Source organism: Littorina saxatilis, linkage group LG2 (genome assembly GCF_037325665.1).
Source record: "Littorina saxatilis isolate snail1 linkage group LG2, US_GU_Lsax_2.0, whole genome shotgun sequence".
NCBI classification, from domain to species: Eukaryota; Metazoa; Mollusca; class Gastropoda; order Littorinimorpha; family Littorinidae; genus Littorina; species Littorina saxatilis.
In genome coordinates this window covers 24,025,890-24,041,582 of record NC_090246.1, presented here as the reverse complement: position 1 = coordinate 24,041,582, position 15,693 = coordinate 24,025,890, and the positions used below count along the sequence as shown (strand labels likewise).

The 15,693-nt window shown below is 42.2% G+C and overlaps 2 protein-coding genes and 1 long non-coding RNA gene across 3 annotated transcripts; 1 reads left to right on the top strand and 2 right to left on the bottom strand.

Moving 5' to 3' along the window:
* The first annotated feature begins 825 nt into the window (after positions 1–825).
* LOC138958549 (queuosine-tRNA galactosyltransferase-like) lies at positions 826–14,747 on the top strand. The gene is made up of 12 exons (XM_070329747.1): positions 826–856; positions 1,411–1,527; positions 2,123–2,222; positions 2,545–2,609; positions 7,120–7,185; positions 7,445–7,540; positions 8,096–8,191; positions 11,606–11,730; positions 12,249–12,384; positions 13,567–13,635; positions 13,867–13,941; positions 14,610–14,747. Exons 1-12 carry the CDS (start codon positions 845–847, stop codon positions 14,688–14,690), a joined length of 1,038 nt encoding a protein of 345 aa, XP_070185848.1. The 5' UTR covers positions 826–844; the 3' UTR covers positions 14,691–14,747.
* LOC138957227 (uncharacterized) lies at positions 6,122–6,601 on the bottom strand (the record flags this gene model as incomplete). The annotated part of the gene is made up of 1 exon (XM_070328379.1): positions 6,122–6,601. A coding segment is annotated over one exon (480 nt), but the record flags the coding sequence as incomplete, so codon positions are not given.
* Positions 8,954–11,376, bottom strand: LOC138955988 (uncharacterized). The gene is made up of 2 exons (XR_011452456.1): positions 10,195–11,376; positions 8,954–9,780 (listed from the first exon to the last, which is right to left on the bottom strand). It is a non-coding gene; the product is annotated as an uncharacterized lncRNA (long non-coding RNA).
* Positions 14,748–15,693: the final 946 nt, after the last annotated feature.

The window sequence follows — 15,693 nt, the reverse complement described above, 5'->3', positions numbered from 1 at the left end:
AACGGCCCTAACGATTCGCGCAATAGTAGCGGCCCCGCGCGGCCCCGCGCAATAGCGGGCCGACCCCCCTGGTTTGACATCAGAAAACAGTAGCGATAACAACTAGAATGACAATGATAACAATCGTAATCAGAGACATTTTCACAGACAATCGTAATCACAGACATTTTCAGTCAAAAAAAGAGACGTTAAAATGAGAGGAAAAAAATTGTGACGTTGACGCTTCTTAAAGGCACAGTAAGCCTCCCGTAAACCATCACAGATACTGTCAGGCTTTTACACACAGTACAATCACCCTTCCATTTGAACGCTCACCGAACGGGAACATCCTATATAGGTGCCCTACGTAAAGAGCTAGCAATTTTCAAAGAATTAATTTTGCGGATTGTCAGTGTGTGTGGACGGTGTGTGTACTGTCAGTGTGTGTGTGTCACACGGTGTGTGTGTGTGTGTGTGTGTGTGTATCTGTGCCTGAGCCTGTTACTGTGCGCGCATGCCATGCATGTGTGAGTTCGTGCGTGCGTGCATGCGTCCGTGTAGTACTGGATATCAGTTCCGAGTCAGTGTGTCCTCAGAGTCATCAGTTGTGCTCACTGTGTGCCGCTAGTCAGTCAGTCTGTCTGTCTTCAATGCGGTCTGTCTGTCTGTCTGTCTGATGATAACGCGTTCTGATTGTGTGCTTTCTTTCTGCGTAAACTCAAAACTGAGAAAGGAGCCAGGAATGGCTGGGGGAGGGAGTTCGGGTGTGGAAGTGGTTGGTAGTTCGCATTCTGCAGTTAAAGGGAAAGAACTCCGCTGCTTATTCAGACAACGATATTTACCGAGCGTTCTGTCCCTTCGCAAAATGGCCGACGTGGTAAGAATTCCTTCTTTCGTTTCTGCATTTCTTGTTATTTATGTCATTTTCAACGGTAAAATTAAACATTACCCGATACAATGGAAGAAACGAAGTAACTGTGAAGTTGAACTTAACAATTCATTGTACTTAGATTTATTAAGCCCGTAGCCATTCTTTACATTTGGTTGGCTGTTTTCACGTACATGTTCAGCAGGTGTTGGCCAACACGATGTCAAGTCAATGCATCTGATTTGTGTCTGTGTAAATTCAAATGTCCCCAAACATGAAACTGTATTTTGTGAAAGTAACAATGATTTCAAGAGTGTGTGTGTGTGTGTGTGTGTGTGTGTGTGTGTGTGTGTGTGTGTGTGTGTCACTGTGTGTGTGTCACTGTGTGTGTGTCGTGTACGTGTGTGTGTGCGTGTGTGTCACTGTGTGTGTGTGTTTGTGTGTGTGTCTGTGTGTGCATATGTATGTGTGAGTGTGTGTGTGCATATATGTATGTGTGTGTGTGTGTGTGTGTGTGTGTGTGTGTGTGTGTGTACAATATGTGTACGGTTGTGTGAGTTCAGTCCATAATCACACCAGTACACAATGGGGAACGCTACCTGGAGGAGTGCTTGCTGTCAGTAGCCGGTCAGTCATTTACTGGTCGCCTGGAACTCAGCATCTACAATGATGGCAGCAAGGTATGCACCTCGATTTTTATAGACATTTTCGGTATTAGAGCAGCTCTCGCGAGATGTCCGCGAGACATGATCTTTGTTGTGCTTTGAACGTTGCGAGAATTTCTAACCTCAGCTTTCGCAGCAAGCACGAGATAGCTGTACCACATGCTTTGCTATGCGTTGAAGTTTGCGAGAGCTTGGAATACCGATAGGGTCTATTGATATGCTTTCTGATGTAGTATACTAGGTCACAGACTCACACTGACATGTATACACTATGGGTTCTCTTTGAGAGATATGATTGCTTAAAAGGACAGGTTCTTGTATAAGTATATTGTAATTTTAAATCGGCATTCCCAGCAGCTCAGTCCTTTCCTTCTTTTTTTTATAATGTTTTTCCAATGGGTACTGCAGCTAATGAAGACATAATTATTAGATTAATCTGTTTTATGGTTTGTTTGCGCTTTTTCCGTGGATAGATTGAGTTCTATTCTCAAACAAAAGAAAGCTTTTTGACGTGATACTTGCAGTGGTAGAAATCTCTGAGTTGATCTCAGGGAAACCATATTTATGTAAACATGACCCTTTATGTGCATGCAGAGAATTTCTGTTGAAGGACAAAACCCAAGAAATCTTGGACAAGTGGAAGGAGCGACTTGAAGAGAAGGGAGTGACAGTTGTAATCAATGGACATGATGATGACACACCAAGAGGAGGTCAGTGAGTTCACCAGCCCCCCTCCCCCCCACCCCTCCCGTTAGAAAGAAAAGAAAAAAAGATGAGCTGTTAAATAAAAATAAAAAAAGTTGAAGATTAAATTAAAATGTAATTATTATCAACTGCCCCATTGGCTAGGTTGCATAATTTGGAAAGATAAATAAGCGGAAGTTAACAATTGACATAGAAACACAGTTGTTTTTCTTTTATTAAAAAACAGTCAACAATATTTTCCATGAAGCAATGTCTGCTATGAAAGTTCATATGAAAGAAAAAAGTTTCAATTCAAAACACTTTTGATTTGCTTTTCTTGTATTCCAGTTGGCTATGCTAAGAACCGGGCTGTTGCCCAAAGCAGTGGCAAGTGTCTGTGCTTTCTGGATGCTGTAAGTTTGACAATATTTTCTTACCTTGTCTAAATCTGACAATGCTCTCATCAGTGTACACATGTGTGCACAGTTTGGCATGCATGGAAATTGTATACCGTACTTTTCGGACTATAAGGCGCTGCCGTGTATAGGGCACACCCCCTACTTTTAAAAATAAAACTGAAAAAACCCTAGAATAAGGCGATGTCATGGATAAGGCGATGGTGTCGTGCATAAGGCGACGGCATGAAAGAAAAAAAAGAAAGAAAAAAATGAGGAAAAACATCGTACGTAGGAAAAAAAACAAAAAACAACATCAATGATCAAACATGGCGACCGCTCAAAATCGGCACGAAACACCGTTTCAAACAGAAAGTCAGGGAAGAAGATCAGCGGTACCTCAATCGTCACTCGTTGTCGTCGTCGTCGTCGTCGTCACTCTCACTCCCAGAAAATCCAGAGAAATCTGAACCCTCAGAGTCTGAACAAAAGAAGTTCATGAAAGCCGCTGCTGACATGGCACCCGAACGGTCCCCACCCGTTAAATGGTTGTTAGTTGCTCATTGATTTCAAGTTCACAGTGCTCGTGAAACCTATTTTATCCGAGAATAAGGCAACGTCGTGTATAAGGCGACCCCACGATTTTAAGTGGAAAACAAGTCGCGTAAGGCGAAAATACAATATTTAGTCAAGTAGCTGTCGAACTCACAGAATGAAACTGAACGCAATGCAACGCAGCAAGACCGTATACTCGTAGTCCACCGCTCACGGCATAGGCAGTGAAATTGACAAGAAGAGCGGGGTAGTAGTTGCGCTAAGAAGGATAGCACGCTTTTCTGTACCTCTCTTTGTTTTAACTTTCTGAGCGTGTTTTTAATCCAAACATATCATATCTATATGTTTTTTGAATCAGGAACCGACAAGGAAAAAGATGAAAGTGTTTTTAAATTGATTTGGACAATTTAATTTTGATAATAATTTTTATATATTTAATTTTCAGAGCTTGTTTTTAATCCGAATATAACATATTTATATGTTTTTGGAATCAGCAAATGATGGAGAATAAGATAAACGTAAATTTGGATCGTTTTATAAATTTTTATTTTTTTTTACAATTTTCCGATTTTTAATGACCAAAGTCATTAATTAATTTTTAAGCCACCAAGCTGAAATGCAATACCGAAGTCCGGGCTTCGTCGAAGATTACTTGACCAAAATTTCAACCAATTTGGTTGAAAAATGAGGGCGTGACAGTGCCGCCTCAACTTTCACGAAAAGCCGGATATGACGTCATCAAAGACATTTATCCAAAAAATGAAAAAAACGTTCGGGGATTTCATACCCAGGAACTCTCATGTCAAATTTCATAAAGATCGGTCCAGTAGTTTAGTCTGAATCGCTCTACACACACACACACACACACACACGCACACACGCACATACACCACGACCCTCGTTTCGATTCCCCCTCGATGTTAAAATATTTAGTCAAAACTTGACTAAATATAAAAAAGAAAAAAGTATCGCCTTATACCTGTAGTCCGAAAAGTACGGTACATGAAAAGAAAGAGATAAAGGAGAAGGAGCCACTCCCACCCCATCTCCTTTCTCTTGTTTTGCTTTTCTGGTTGTAATTGTTGTCATCTTGATCCTGACCCTTATGTTAACTTCATGTTATTTACTCCTTTGTTTTTCTAAGTGCAGTCAATACTTGTCTGAATTAGTTATTGGGTGTGGTGAGGACGCCTGTCTCCCAATGAATACACATACGTACATATTTTCGTTTCACTTGTGTTGATTGATGACACATACTTGTTTGGTTTTCATTGATATATTAAATGGAAATGAACAGAAGCGGAGTTAAGGCTGTTTGTTTGTCTTGGTGCAGGATGATGTGATGGATGTGTTTGTCTTGGTGCAGGATGATGTGATGGATGTGTTTGTCTTGGTGCAGGATGATGTGATGGATGTGTTTGTCTTGGTACAGGATGATGTGATGGATGTGTTTGTCTTGGTACAGGATGATGTGATGGATGTGTTTGTCTTGGTACAGGATGATGTGATGGATGTGTTTGTCTTGGTACAGGATGATGTGATGGATGTGTTTGTCTTGGTACAGGATGATGTGATAGATGTGTTTGTCTTGGTTCAGGATGATGTGATGGATGTGTTTGTCTTGGTACAGCATGATGTGATGGATGTGTTTGTCTTGGTACAGGATGATGTGATGGATGTGTTTGTCTTGGTGCAGGATGATGTGATGGATGTGTTTGTCTTGGTACAGGATGATGTGATGGATGTGTTTGTCTTGGTGCAGGATGATGTGATGGATGTGTTTGTCTTGGTGCAGTATGATGTGATGGATGTGTTTGACTTGGTGCAGGATGATGTGATGGATGTGTTTGTCTTGGTGCAGGATGATGTGATGGATGTGTTTGTCTTGGCGCAGGATGATGTGATGGATGTGTTTGTCATGGTGCAGGATGATGTGATGGATGTGTTTGTCTTGGTGCAGGATGATGTGATGGATGTGTTTGTCTTGGTGCAGGATGATGTGATGGATGTGTTTGTCTTGGTGCAGGATGATGTGATGGATGTGTTTGTCTTGGTGCAGGATGATGTGATGGATGTGTTTGTCTTGGTGCAGGATGATGTGATGGATGTGTTTGTCTTGGTGCAGGATGATGTGATGGATGTGTTTGTCTTGGTGCAGGATGATGTGATGGATGTGTTCGTCTTGGTACAGGATGATGTGATGGATGTGTTTGTCTTGGTACAGGATGATGTGATGGATGTGTTTGTCTTGGTGCAGGATGATGTGATGGATGTGTTTGTCTTGGTACAGGATGATGTGATGGATGTGTTTGTCTTGGTTCAGGATGATGTGATGGATGTGTTTGTCTTGGTACAGCATGATGTGATGGATGTGTTTGTCTTGGTACAGGATGATGTGATGGATGTGTTTGTCTTGGTGCAGGATGATGTGATGGATGTGTTTGTCTTGGTACAGGATGATGTGATGGATGTGTTTGTCTTGGTGCAGGATGATGTGATGGATGTGTTTGTCTTGGTGCAGTATGATGTGATGGATGTGTTTGACTTGGTGCAGGATGATGTGATGGATGTGTTTGTCTTGGTGCAGGATGATGTGATGGATGTGTTTGTCTTGGTGCAGGATGATGTGATGGATGTGTTTGTCTTGGTGCAGGATGATGTGATGGATGTGTTTGTCTTGGTGCAGGATGATGTGATGGATGTGTTTGTCTTGGTGCAGGATGATGTGATGGATGTGTTTGTCTTGGTGCAGGATGATGTGATGGATGTGTTTGTCTTGGTGCAGGATGATGTGATGGATGTGTTTGTCATGGTGCAGGATGATGTGATGGATGTGTTTGTCTTGGTGCAGGATGATGTGATGGATGTGTTTGTCTTGGTGCAGGATGATGTGATGGATGTGTTCGTCTTGGTACAGGATGATGTGATGGATGTGTTTGTCTTGGTACAGGATGATGTGATGGATGTGTTTGTCTTGGTACAGGATGATGTGATGGATGTGTTTGTCTTGGTACAGGATGATGTGATGGATGTGTGTGTCTTGGTTCAGGATGATGTGATGGATGTGTTCGTCTTGGTACAGGATGATGTGATGGATGTGTTTGTCTTGGTACAGGATGATGTGATGGATGTGTTTGTCTTGGTACAGGATGATGTGATGGATGTGTTTGTCTTGGTACAGGATGATGTGATGGATGTGTTTGTCTTGGTACAGGATGATGTGATGGATGTGTTTGTCTTGGTGCAGGATGATGTGATGGATGTGTTTGTCTTGGTGCAGGATGATGTGATGGATGTGTTTGACTTGGTGCAGGATGATGTGATGGATGTGTTTGTCTTGGTGCAGGATGATGTGATGGATGTGTTTGTCTTGGTGCAGGATGATGTGATGGATGTGTTTGTCTTGGTGCAGGATGATGTGATGGATGTGTTTGTCTTGGTGCAGGATGATGTGATGGATGTGTTTGTCTTGGTGCAGGATGATATGATGGATGTGTTTGTCTTGGTGCAGGATGATGTGATGGATGTGTTTGTCTTGGTGCAGGATGATGTGATGGATGTGTTTGTCTTGGTGCAGGATGATGTGATGGATGTGTTTGTCTTGGTGCAGGATGATGTGATGGATGTGTTTGTCTTGGTGCAGGATGATGTGATGGATGTGTTTGTCTTAGTGCAGGATGATGTGATGGATGTGTTTGTCTTGGTGCAGGATGATGTGATGGATGTGTTTGTCATGGTGCAGGATGATGTGATGGATGTGTTTGTCTTGGTGCAGGATGATGTGATGGATGTGTTCGTCTTGGTACAGGATGATGTGATGCATGTGTTTGTCTTGGTACAGGATGATGTGATGGATGTGTTTGTCTTGGTACAGGATGATGTGATGGATGTGTTTGTCTTGGTACAGGATGATGTGATGGATGTGTTTGTCTTGGTACAGGATGATGTGATGGATGTGTTTGTCTTGGTACAGGATGATGTGATGGATGCTGAGCGTGTGAGCTGTCAGTATGAAGCAGCTCTGGCTAATCCTTTAGCTGTAAGTAGATTTCCTGATCAAAAATGTTGCTTGTTTTTATGTTAAAACTGAAGAGGTATGCTTTTTATTTCTTGTAGAAATTAATGCACATGTATGTGACTATACAGAGAAAAGGTTAATGAAATGAATCAAACAGCATGTTGATTTCTTTGATTGGTTTATTTTGCAAATTAGTATTTGTTGTTTCTTAAAATTCGTTTATTTGTTGATTTTGTCTTGCTGTTATCAAAATTTAATTCAGAGCTGTCTTTGTTTTTAGATAGTTGGCTGTCAGTTCCATCGTGAACCTAAGGGTTCTACTGCACGGTTTACAGAATGGGCAAACATCATCTCTCCTAAGCAACTGTACTCACAGGTAATGTCAGTGTCTAGTGTACACTTGTTCATGGATATGAAGAGTATCCTAGGTTTCCTGCCTTCCATATTGAGAGTAGAGTGTTACTAACATGAAAAACACACTCATGTACTTTTTTTTTTTATAGTATTATACACTGGTTTGCGGGAGAGAAAATGTGTGTGGCCAATTGCTGAAAAGACATTAAAATTTACATTTTGAATGATTAAGTAATACTTAAATTCCCTATTTCTTAAATAAATTTAATGAGGCAAAAATAGTGTAAAGCAGAAAGAAAAACATATGTTCCGTTGATCTACAGTGGTACCGGCAGGGATTGAAAGAATACCCTTGGGACCAGGAAAAAGTGTCCCTATATCGCAGGTGTCCTTTCATGACAGATATGTTTTGGCCAACATAAAAGAAAAGGAACAGGAAACAAATAGCTAGCGCTGTGTCTTATTGGGAGGTATCCTCATTGGAGGGGTGCCTCACATTCCCGTAGGTACCACTGTATTTGCACACACATTTCATTAGATGACTTCATCGGCATTTTGTGTTCTTTGATTTGTTCAGATCTACACCTCTCATGGACCAACTGTTATCATGCCCACCTGGTACTGTTTACGTGCAGTCTTTGAGAAAGTCGGTGGCTTTGATGAGGGAGGGAAGGTATGGCACAGATCATTTTTCAAACTTTATTTGAAAGTACAATGTAATTGCTCTTATGACTTTTTGCATCAGGTGTAGTTGCAAATATTAACATTTTGGGGCGAGGAGCTTGCTTTACACCCATCTAACACGTGTAAAATTTTGGTCTCATTCAACTTCTGAAATCGATTGCTGGTTTCTTCTTGACGGAGTTTTATTCAGATATGTGATGACACACAGTCAGCAGCTACCCAATAAACATGCCAGAACTGGGCCACTGCTGGCGTTTTGATGGCAATGCCAGTTGCCAGAACTACTGCCATCAAAGGCCCACCTATGGCCCAATGCTGGCATATTACCCGTATGCACATTGGCAAATTGATGGGCCATCACTGGCAAGCCAGCACTTTGCCAGCAAAAACCCATCATTTATTTGCTGGCTTTTTGATGGCTTGCCATCATTTTTCCAGCAATTTGCCAGCAATTTGCCAGCAAAAACCCATCATTTATTTGATGGCTTTTTGATGGCTTGCCATCATTTTGCCATCATTTTGCCAGAATTTTGCCAGCAAAAACCCATCATTTATTTGCTGGCTTTTTGATGGCTTGCCATCATTTTGCCATCATTTTGCCAGAATTTTGCCAGCAAAAACCCATCATTTATTTGATGGCTTATTGATGGCTTGCCATCAAAAACCCAGCATTTTGCCAGCATTTCGCCAGCATTTTGCCAGCATTTTGCAGGTTTTTAGTTCCATATAAAAAAAAACTTTTTTCCATATATTTTCCGTTAATGGCCCTTTACCTGCTGAAATTACCGGGCCACAACTGGCCCGGCAAAATGCCATATTTCTGTCTTTACCATTGCCAGCAAAATGCCAATAAGTTGCAGGAAATATACCAATACCACTGATTCGGATAGAATGACGGCTCTATTCATGTACTCGATCTGCACAGTCTTGTTAGCCCATAGATGGTTGTTAGAAGTCTATAAATATGCTTTGTTTTGTCATTTTTTACTGTGAATGTAATAACAATAACAAAACACAGCACATCAATGGACTTTTCAACCCATGCTGGCGGCAAGACGTGCGCAAATAAAGCAAAGGGCAATGCTGTCAAGCTGTACATTAGCAATATGCATATGCGTAATTATCAAATTCATCAGTAAAATGCAATTGAAATGCTAATCACATTTGTCGTGTAACTTATCTGGCAAGTAAAGGCAGTGGTTTTGACAGAATATCGTCATCAACGCAGTTATAGCGGGCACAACAACAATACAGTAATATATATTAAAAACAAAACAAATGTAAAGCTTCCAAACAGCAACGACTCATTACCGAAACATTACAGAAACGTACGCTTTGTTTTCAGTTGCTCACTGTTTTATTTTATTTGTACAGCGTTCTAAATTTCACACTCGAGACATGATGACCAAAGGCAGGAATGTTTCTTGTTCACTTCCCAGTAAACCTCCGTAGGATTGTCTTGATTCTGTCATTTCTCTGTTCGCATCCGCAACGTTGAGATAACGCTTCTTTTCTTTGTCCTGACGTCGTAGCCTACGGTAAGCCATTGAAACTCTCAAGTCCTCCTGCCGTTCACCTCTTGAAACATGAAAGCAAACGAGTTTTGTTGGTTTTAATTCATTATTCCATATCACACACACACACACACACACACACACACACACACACACACACACACACACACACACACACACACACACACACACACACACACACACACAACCAAACAACCAAACAAACGCAAGCATACACGCAGGCATGCAAGCAAACAGCACACGCACGCACGCGCGCGCGCGCGCTCACACACACACACGCGCACACACACACGCGCACACACACACACACACACACACACACACACACACACACACATACACACACAGAGACATTCTCACAGAGAGGACGACTTCTTGTAATCTATCATATTTTCTGAACTGACTAAAATGCCAAGCATAAGTAAGGGGTCAACAGGAATATGTATTTTGATCTAACCTACGAAGCTTACGTTGTCTCGGACAGCTCTCTTGCGTTTCTCTCAGGAACTGAACTGAGACCCAGGCGATCTGCATCTTATCCAGTTGGGCAGTCAGACACTTGCACAAATCTTTGTCCTGGAGTGAATAGACACATACTCAATGTCAACATTCACAAGATGCAATTTGTTTGGTTACAAGTAAGCTTATGGTAATGCCTATGGTGCTTTTCTTTTGACAGAGACAAAACAAACTCAATCACACAAAGAAAGGAAAAAGGCACACACACACACACACACACACACACACACACACACACACACACACACACACACACACAACCGCGCGCGCGGGCGCACACACACACACACACACACAACCGCGCGCGCGGGCGCACACACACACACACACACACACACACACACACACACACACACACACACACACACACACACGCGCGTGCGCGCGCAGATTCTTTCTTACAGAGAGGACGACTTCTTAAAGTCTATTATATTTTGCGAACTGACTCAAACGTCCAGCAGAAGAAAGTTGAAAAAAAGACCGACAACGGAGGAAAAGAACAAGAAGATACTAGATCTAACGCCGTTGCGACGACCTGCTCACACAACTGTTTGTGAAACTCACCACGCTTGCTTCTAGCCGGAGGAGATCGGACGCGTACTGAAATCGAAGAAGGTGCTTTGGAAATTCCTTGAAGTTGAATGCAAAACAAATAACCGGACATCTGCAGAACCACCGCGGGCCGGATTTAGTTGACAATGCGTCATCATCACGAGTGACGTCAAGATATTTCGACATTTGTTTGTACATTACGTCACTCCAAGTGAGAAAGTCATACCGCTGTGCTGTCGCAGATCTTCTTGCCAGCAATTATCCAGCATTGGCCCACTGCTGGCGTGCCAGCAAAAACCCACCTATAATTGCCAGCAAATCGCCACCTATGGCCCAATGCTGGCAAACAAGCACTGGGCCACCAATGGCGTGCCAACAGTGGGCCAATTAAGGCATTTTACTGGCCGACAATATTACTGGAATGCCAGAGATGGGCCAGTGATGGCAAGCCATAACTGGGCCTTTGTTGGCAAACCATAATTGGCCCAGTGTTGGTTTTTTTATGGCCAGCTTTACCAAACTTGCCAGCAAAAAGCCAGCAGTGGCCCAGTTCTGGCATGTTTATTGGGTATAGCTGTTCTCTTTAAACAAAGAAAAGATGCTGCAACAAACCCTATAAAGTATATATACTACTCTTTGTGCTCAGTTAATGTTCATTTGCACAACATCTCTGCTTAAATACTTCAATTAAATTCATGTTGACAGATCTTTTTGCATGCAAAATCAACCAACAAAATTGGGTGTTCAATGTAATTTTAGTGCCACAAAATATTGTGTTATGTATTTTTCATCATCAGGGTGTTCCAGAAGATCTCATTTTCTTCTACCGTCACCTGGATCTAGGAGGGGAGGTGGTGAGAGTTGACAGAGACCTGTTGATGTACCGCTACCATCCGCATGCTACAACTTTCTCCATTACGGAGTAAGTTTGTATTCGATGGGAAGGTTTTTAAGTCTGTTAGGGTGTGTTAATGGTTGTAATGCAGATGCATGTGGTTTTAAAATATGCGTGTGTAAATGATTTTTATTTCATGGTTTTAAAACTTGCGGTATTTGAATTGTCAAAGCAACACATATGAAGTACCCTTGTACCTGCACGCACACACAGAGACACACACACACACACACACACAGACACACACACACACACACACACACACAGACACACACATACAGAGACACACACACACACACATACAGAGACACAGACACACATACACAGACACACACATACAGACAGACACACACACACACACAAACAGACACACACACACACACACACACAGACACACACACACACACACACACACACACAGACACAGACACACACACACACAATAACACACACACACACACACAATAACACACACAAATACACACACACACGCAAACAGCTCAACCAGTTTTGTCTTTAAATGATGGACCGTCTTTATTTTTCAGGGAGACAATATGGACAGTTCGGATGGACTACATTCAACGCAGACTGATTGACACATACACACACTTCAGTATTTGGAGCGCTGGCAAGCAGGGAAGACGATTCTTTCGGAGTCTCTCACCTAACAACCAGGTCAAGGTGAGGGTGTAATCAACCACCTGTACTTCTAGCGGAATGACCACAATTTTGTATGTGTCACAGCGGTGATGTGGGGGTTGGGCATGGATACTATCCGAGTCATATTCACTTCAAGTTGACCAGTGTCCATCCCAGCCTGGTTTCGAACCTGAGACCCGGGGCGGGGATGTAGCTCAGTCGGTAGCGCGCTGGATTTGTATCCAGTTGGCCGCTGTCAGCGTGAGTTCGTCCCCACGTTCGGCGAGAGATTTATTTCTCAGAGTCAACTTTGTGTGCAGACTCTCCTCGGTGTCCAAACACCCCCCGTGTGTACACGCAAGCACAAGACCAAGTGCGCAACGAAAAAGATCCTGTGATCCATGTCAGAGTTCGGTGGGTTCACGAAAATACCCAGCATGCTTCCTCCGAAAACGGCGTTTGGCTGCCTAAATGGCGGGGTAAAAAAACGGTCATACACGTAAAATTCCATTCGTGTAAAAAACACGAGTGTACGTGGGAGTTTCAGCCCACGAACGCAGAAGAAGAAGAAGAAGAACCTGAGACCGGAGGATCACACGTCCAGTGCTCTACCGACTGAGCTATCAGCAGACCTGGGAACCCATACGTTTTCGCCGTATTTTTTACGCATGACTGTCTAGAATACGAGCAGTAGGGCCAGTGGGATAAAATACGATAAGAAATATTCTTAGACTACTTTTGTTCACAAGGCATCCGGAAGCTGATCCAGTATTTTGACACATGATTACAGTTTTTGTCAGTAAGCGTTGAAAGAAGCTTTTTATTTTAAATGTGTTGGTAAACTTAATTAACAGTGTGACGGACGCGTGTGAAACATGTTTGAATCATTGATGTTCAAATGATGTGTAGAGTATGTTCCTTTTTTTTTTTAATACACCAAGTTTGCTTGAGAATACACCAAGTGCAAAACAGGGGTTCCAAGGTCTGCATCAGACCCACGAGTAAATCACTCAACAATCAAGGCAAACAAATTTTGGCTCGGTGCCAGTTAAATCATGAAATGTTGCCAAAGTTCTGAAGTGCTCACAAAAATTGGCAGATTATAGAATGATCTGTGACATGCACTTGCCTTTCAGACTCTACAATACTTTTGTCTGACATGGGCAACTTTAATATGAAATGATTTGTGTATATCTTTGACTTTAATGCTCTTTGCATCCACAGGTGCAGATGTTTTGTGATGTTGATGAGAAGAAAATCAGGAAGCAGTACTACACTTATGAAGAATCCAAGGTATTCTTTTAGTTTATCAACCAGCCCTGATGTGATGCCTTCTTTTGTATCTTATTCATGTGTGTGTGTGTGTGTGTGTGTGTGTGTGTGTGTGGATATATTCGTGGGGGGAAGGGGTTATGTGTACAAGTGTAATTTTATGTGTTTGTGCAAGCATAAGTATGACTTTTTTGTGTTTGTGTAATTCTCATCGTTTCTATTTCTGGGTTTTTCTTTTTGTTCTCTGACCAGGAAAGACCAAAGCCTAAGATTCCCATTGTTCACTTCAGCCAAGTGAAACCCCCTGTGGTCATCTGTGTCAAAATGGTATGAAAACTTGAGCCACATTTTATTATTTCTGCTTATAAGCCTTATCTCAAAGCTTGCTTTCCCCTGCAGCAGAACAAGCACACATGGTTTTGCAAAGTACAGCTGGGTTATATCAGTAAATTGGGGCGGGGATGTAGCTCAGTCGGTAGCGCGCTGGATTTGTATCCAGTTAGCCGCTGTCAGCGTGAGTTTGTCCCCACGTTCGGCGAGAGATTTATTTCTCAGAGTCAACTTTGTGTGCAGACTCTCCTCGGTGTCCGAACACCCCCGTGTCTACACACAAGCACAAGACCAAGTGCGCACGAAAAAGATCCTGTAATCAATGTCAGAGTTCGGTGGGTTATAGAAACACGAAAATACCCAGCATGCTTCCTCCGAAAACGGCGTATGGCTGCCTAAATGGCGGGGTAAAAAACGGTCATACACGTAAAATTCCACTCGTGCAAAAAACACGAGTGTACGTGGGAGTTTCAGCCCACGAACGCAGAAGAAGACGATATCAGTAAATTGTTTTCCCAGTTATTTTGTCTGGTTGTATTTTCTTTCCTGGACCGCAGAAGTAGTGTCTATTCCACTTTTTTCATGAGGTCAAATATGCCGGGTTGATATAATGTGGGTGTGTGTGAGTGTGTGTGCGTGTTTATTGTATTTTTAAATGTTTACAGAACCTGACTGGTGGTGGATTTGAGGACAATCTTGCATCTGTGAACCTACAGGAAGGTGTTAACTATATGCATTTTAATTGACTGCAACTTTTTAAATAAAAAAAGTTTGAAATCGAAAATGATCTTGCGTGTCTATTGATCTAACAAACCTTACAGTTATGAGCACGCACACACACAAGCTCACACACACACACACCAGCGACACATTTTTTGCGATCATGTACACCAGCTTTACTCAATGTTACAACAGAACAATGTTTCTTTGCTCCAGAGCAGACAGAAATGGTGACACACAGAGATGCAAATAAAGCAGAAAGAACAGCACCAGTGAAAACAAATGACCTTTGTAATGAAAACACAAAAGACAAGAAATCAAAATCAGTCAGGATTGTTTTTCCGATTCTTTGGAACAAAAGTTTAAGTGAAATTCTTGCTTATTAACCATGCTCTAGAATGTGTCCATGACAATGCGGCATGTTTCCTACATTTAACAGCTCGATTTGTTTAGAATTAAAAACAAAACAAGGTATATAGAGTAGAATGACCAATAACTAAGCACTCTTTCATTTCATCTTAGAAAGAGTTCAAATATTTGTTTGTTTGTTTGTTTGTTTGCTTAACGCCCAGCCGACCACGAAGGGCCATATCAGGGCGGTGCTGCTTTGACATATAACGTGCGCCACACACAAGACAGAAGTCGCAGCACAGGCTTCATGTCTCGCCCAGTCACATTATTCTGACACTGGACCAACCAGTCCTAGCACTAACCCCACGACCACTAGGCCAACCGTGCCAGTAAGAGTTCAAATAGAAGATTTTACTCAGCAGTCGTCACAAAAACACACAAAAATCCACTGATGCCCGATTACTGCACAAAGACGATAACTCAGAATAAATTAAGGCAAACAATCAAAAATCAAAATCATTATGGGACCTTTTTTCTACACCAAGACACACATCCAATGCTACAATTTCTTCTGCAATGAAACGTTACAGAAGGCCCGACTTCGGAGGAGGATTAAGCAGGGGTAAGTTGCATTATGGAAGAACCAGATCATTCCATACTGGAGCTGCTGTCGTTCTG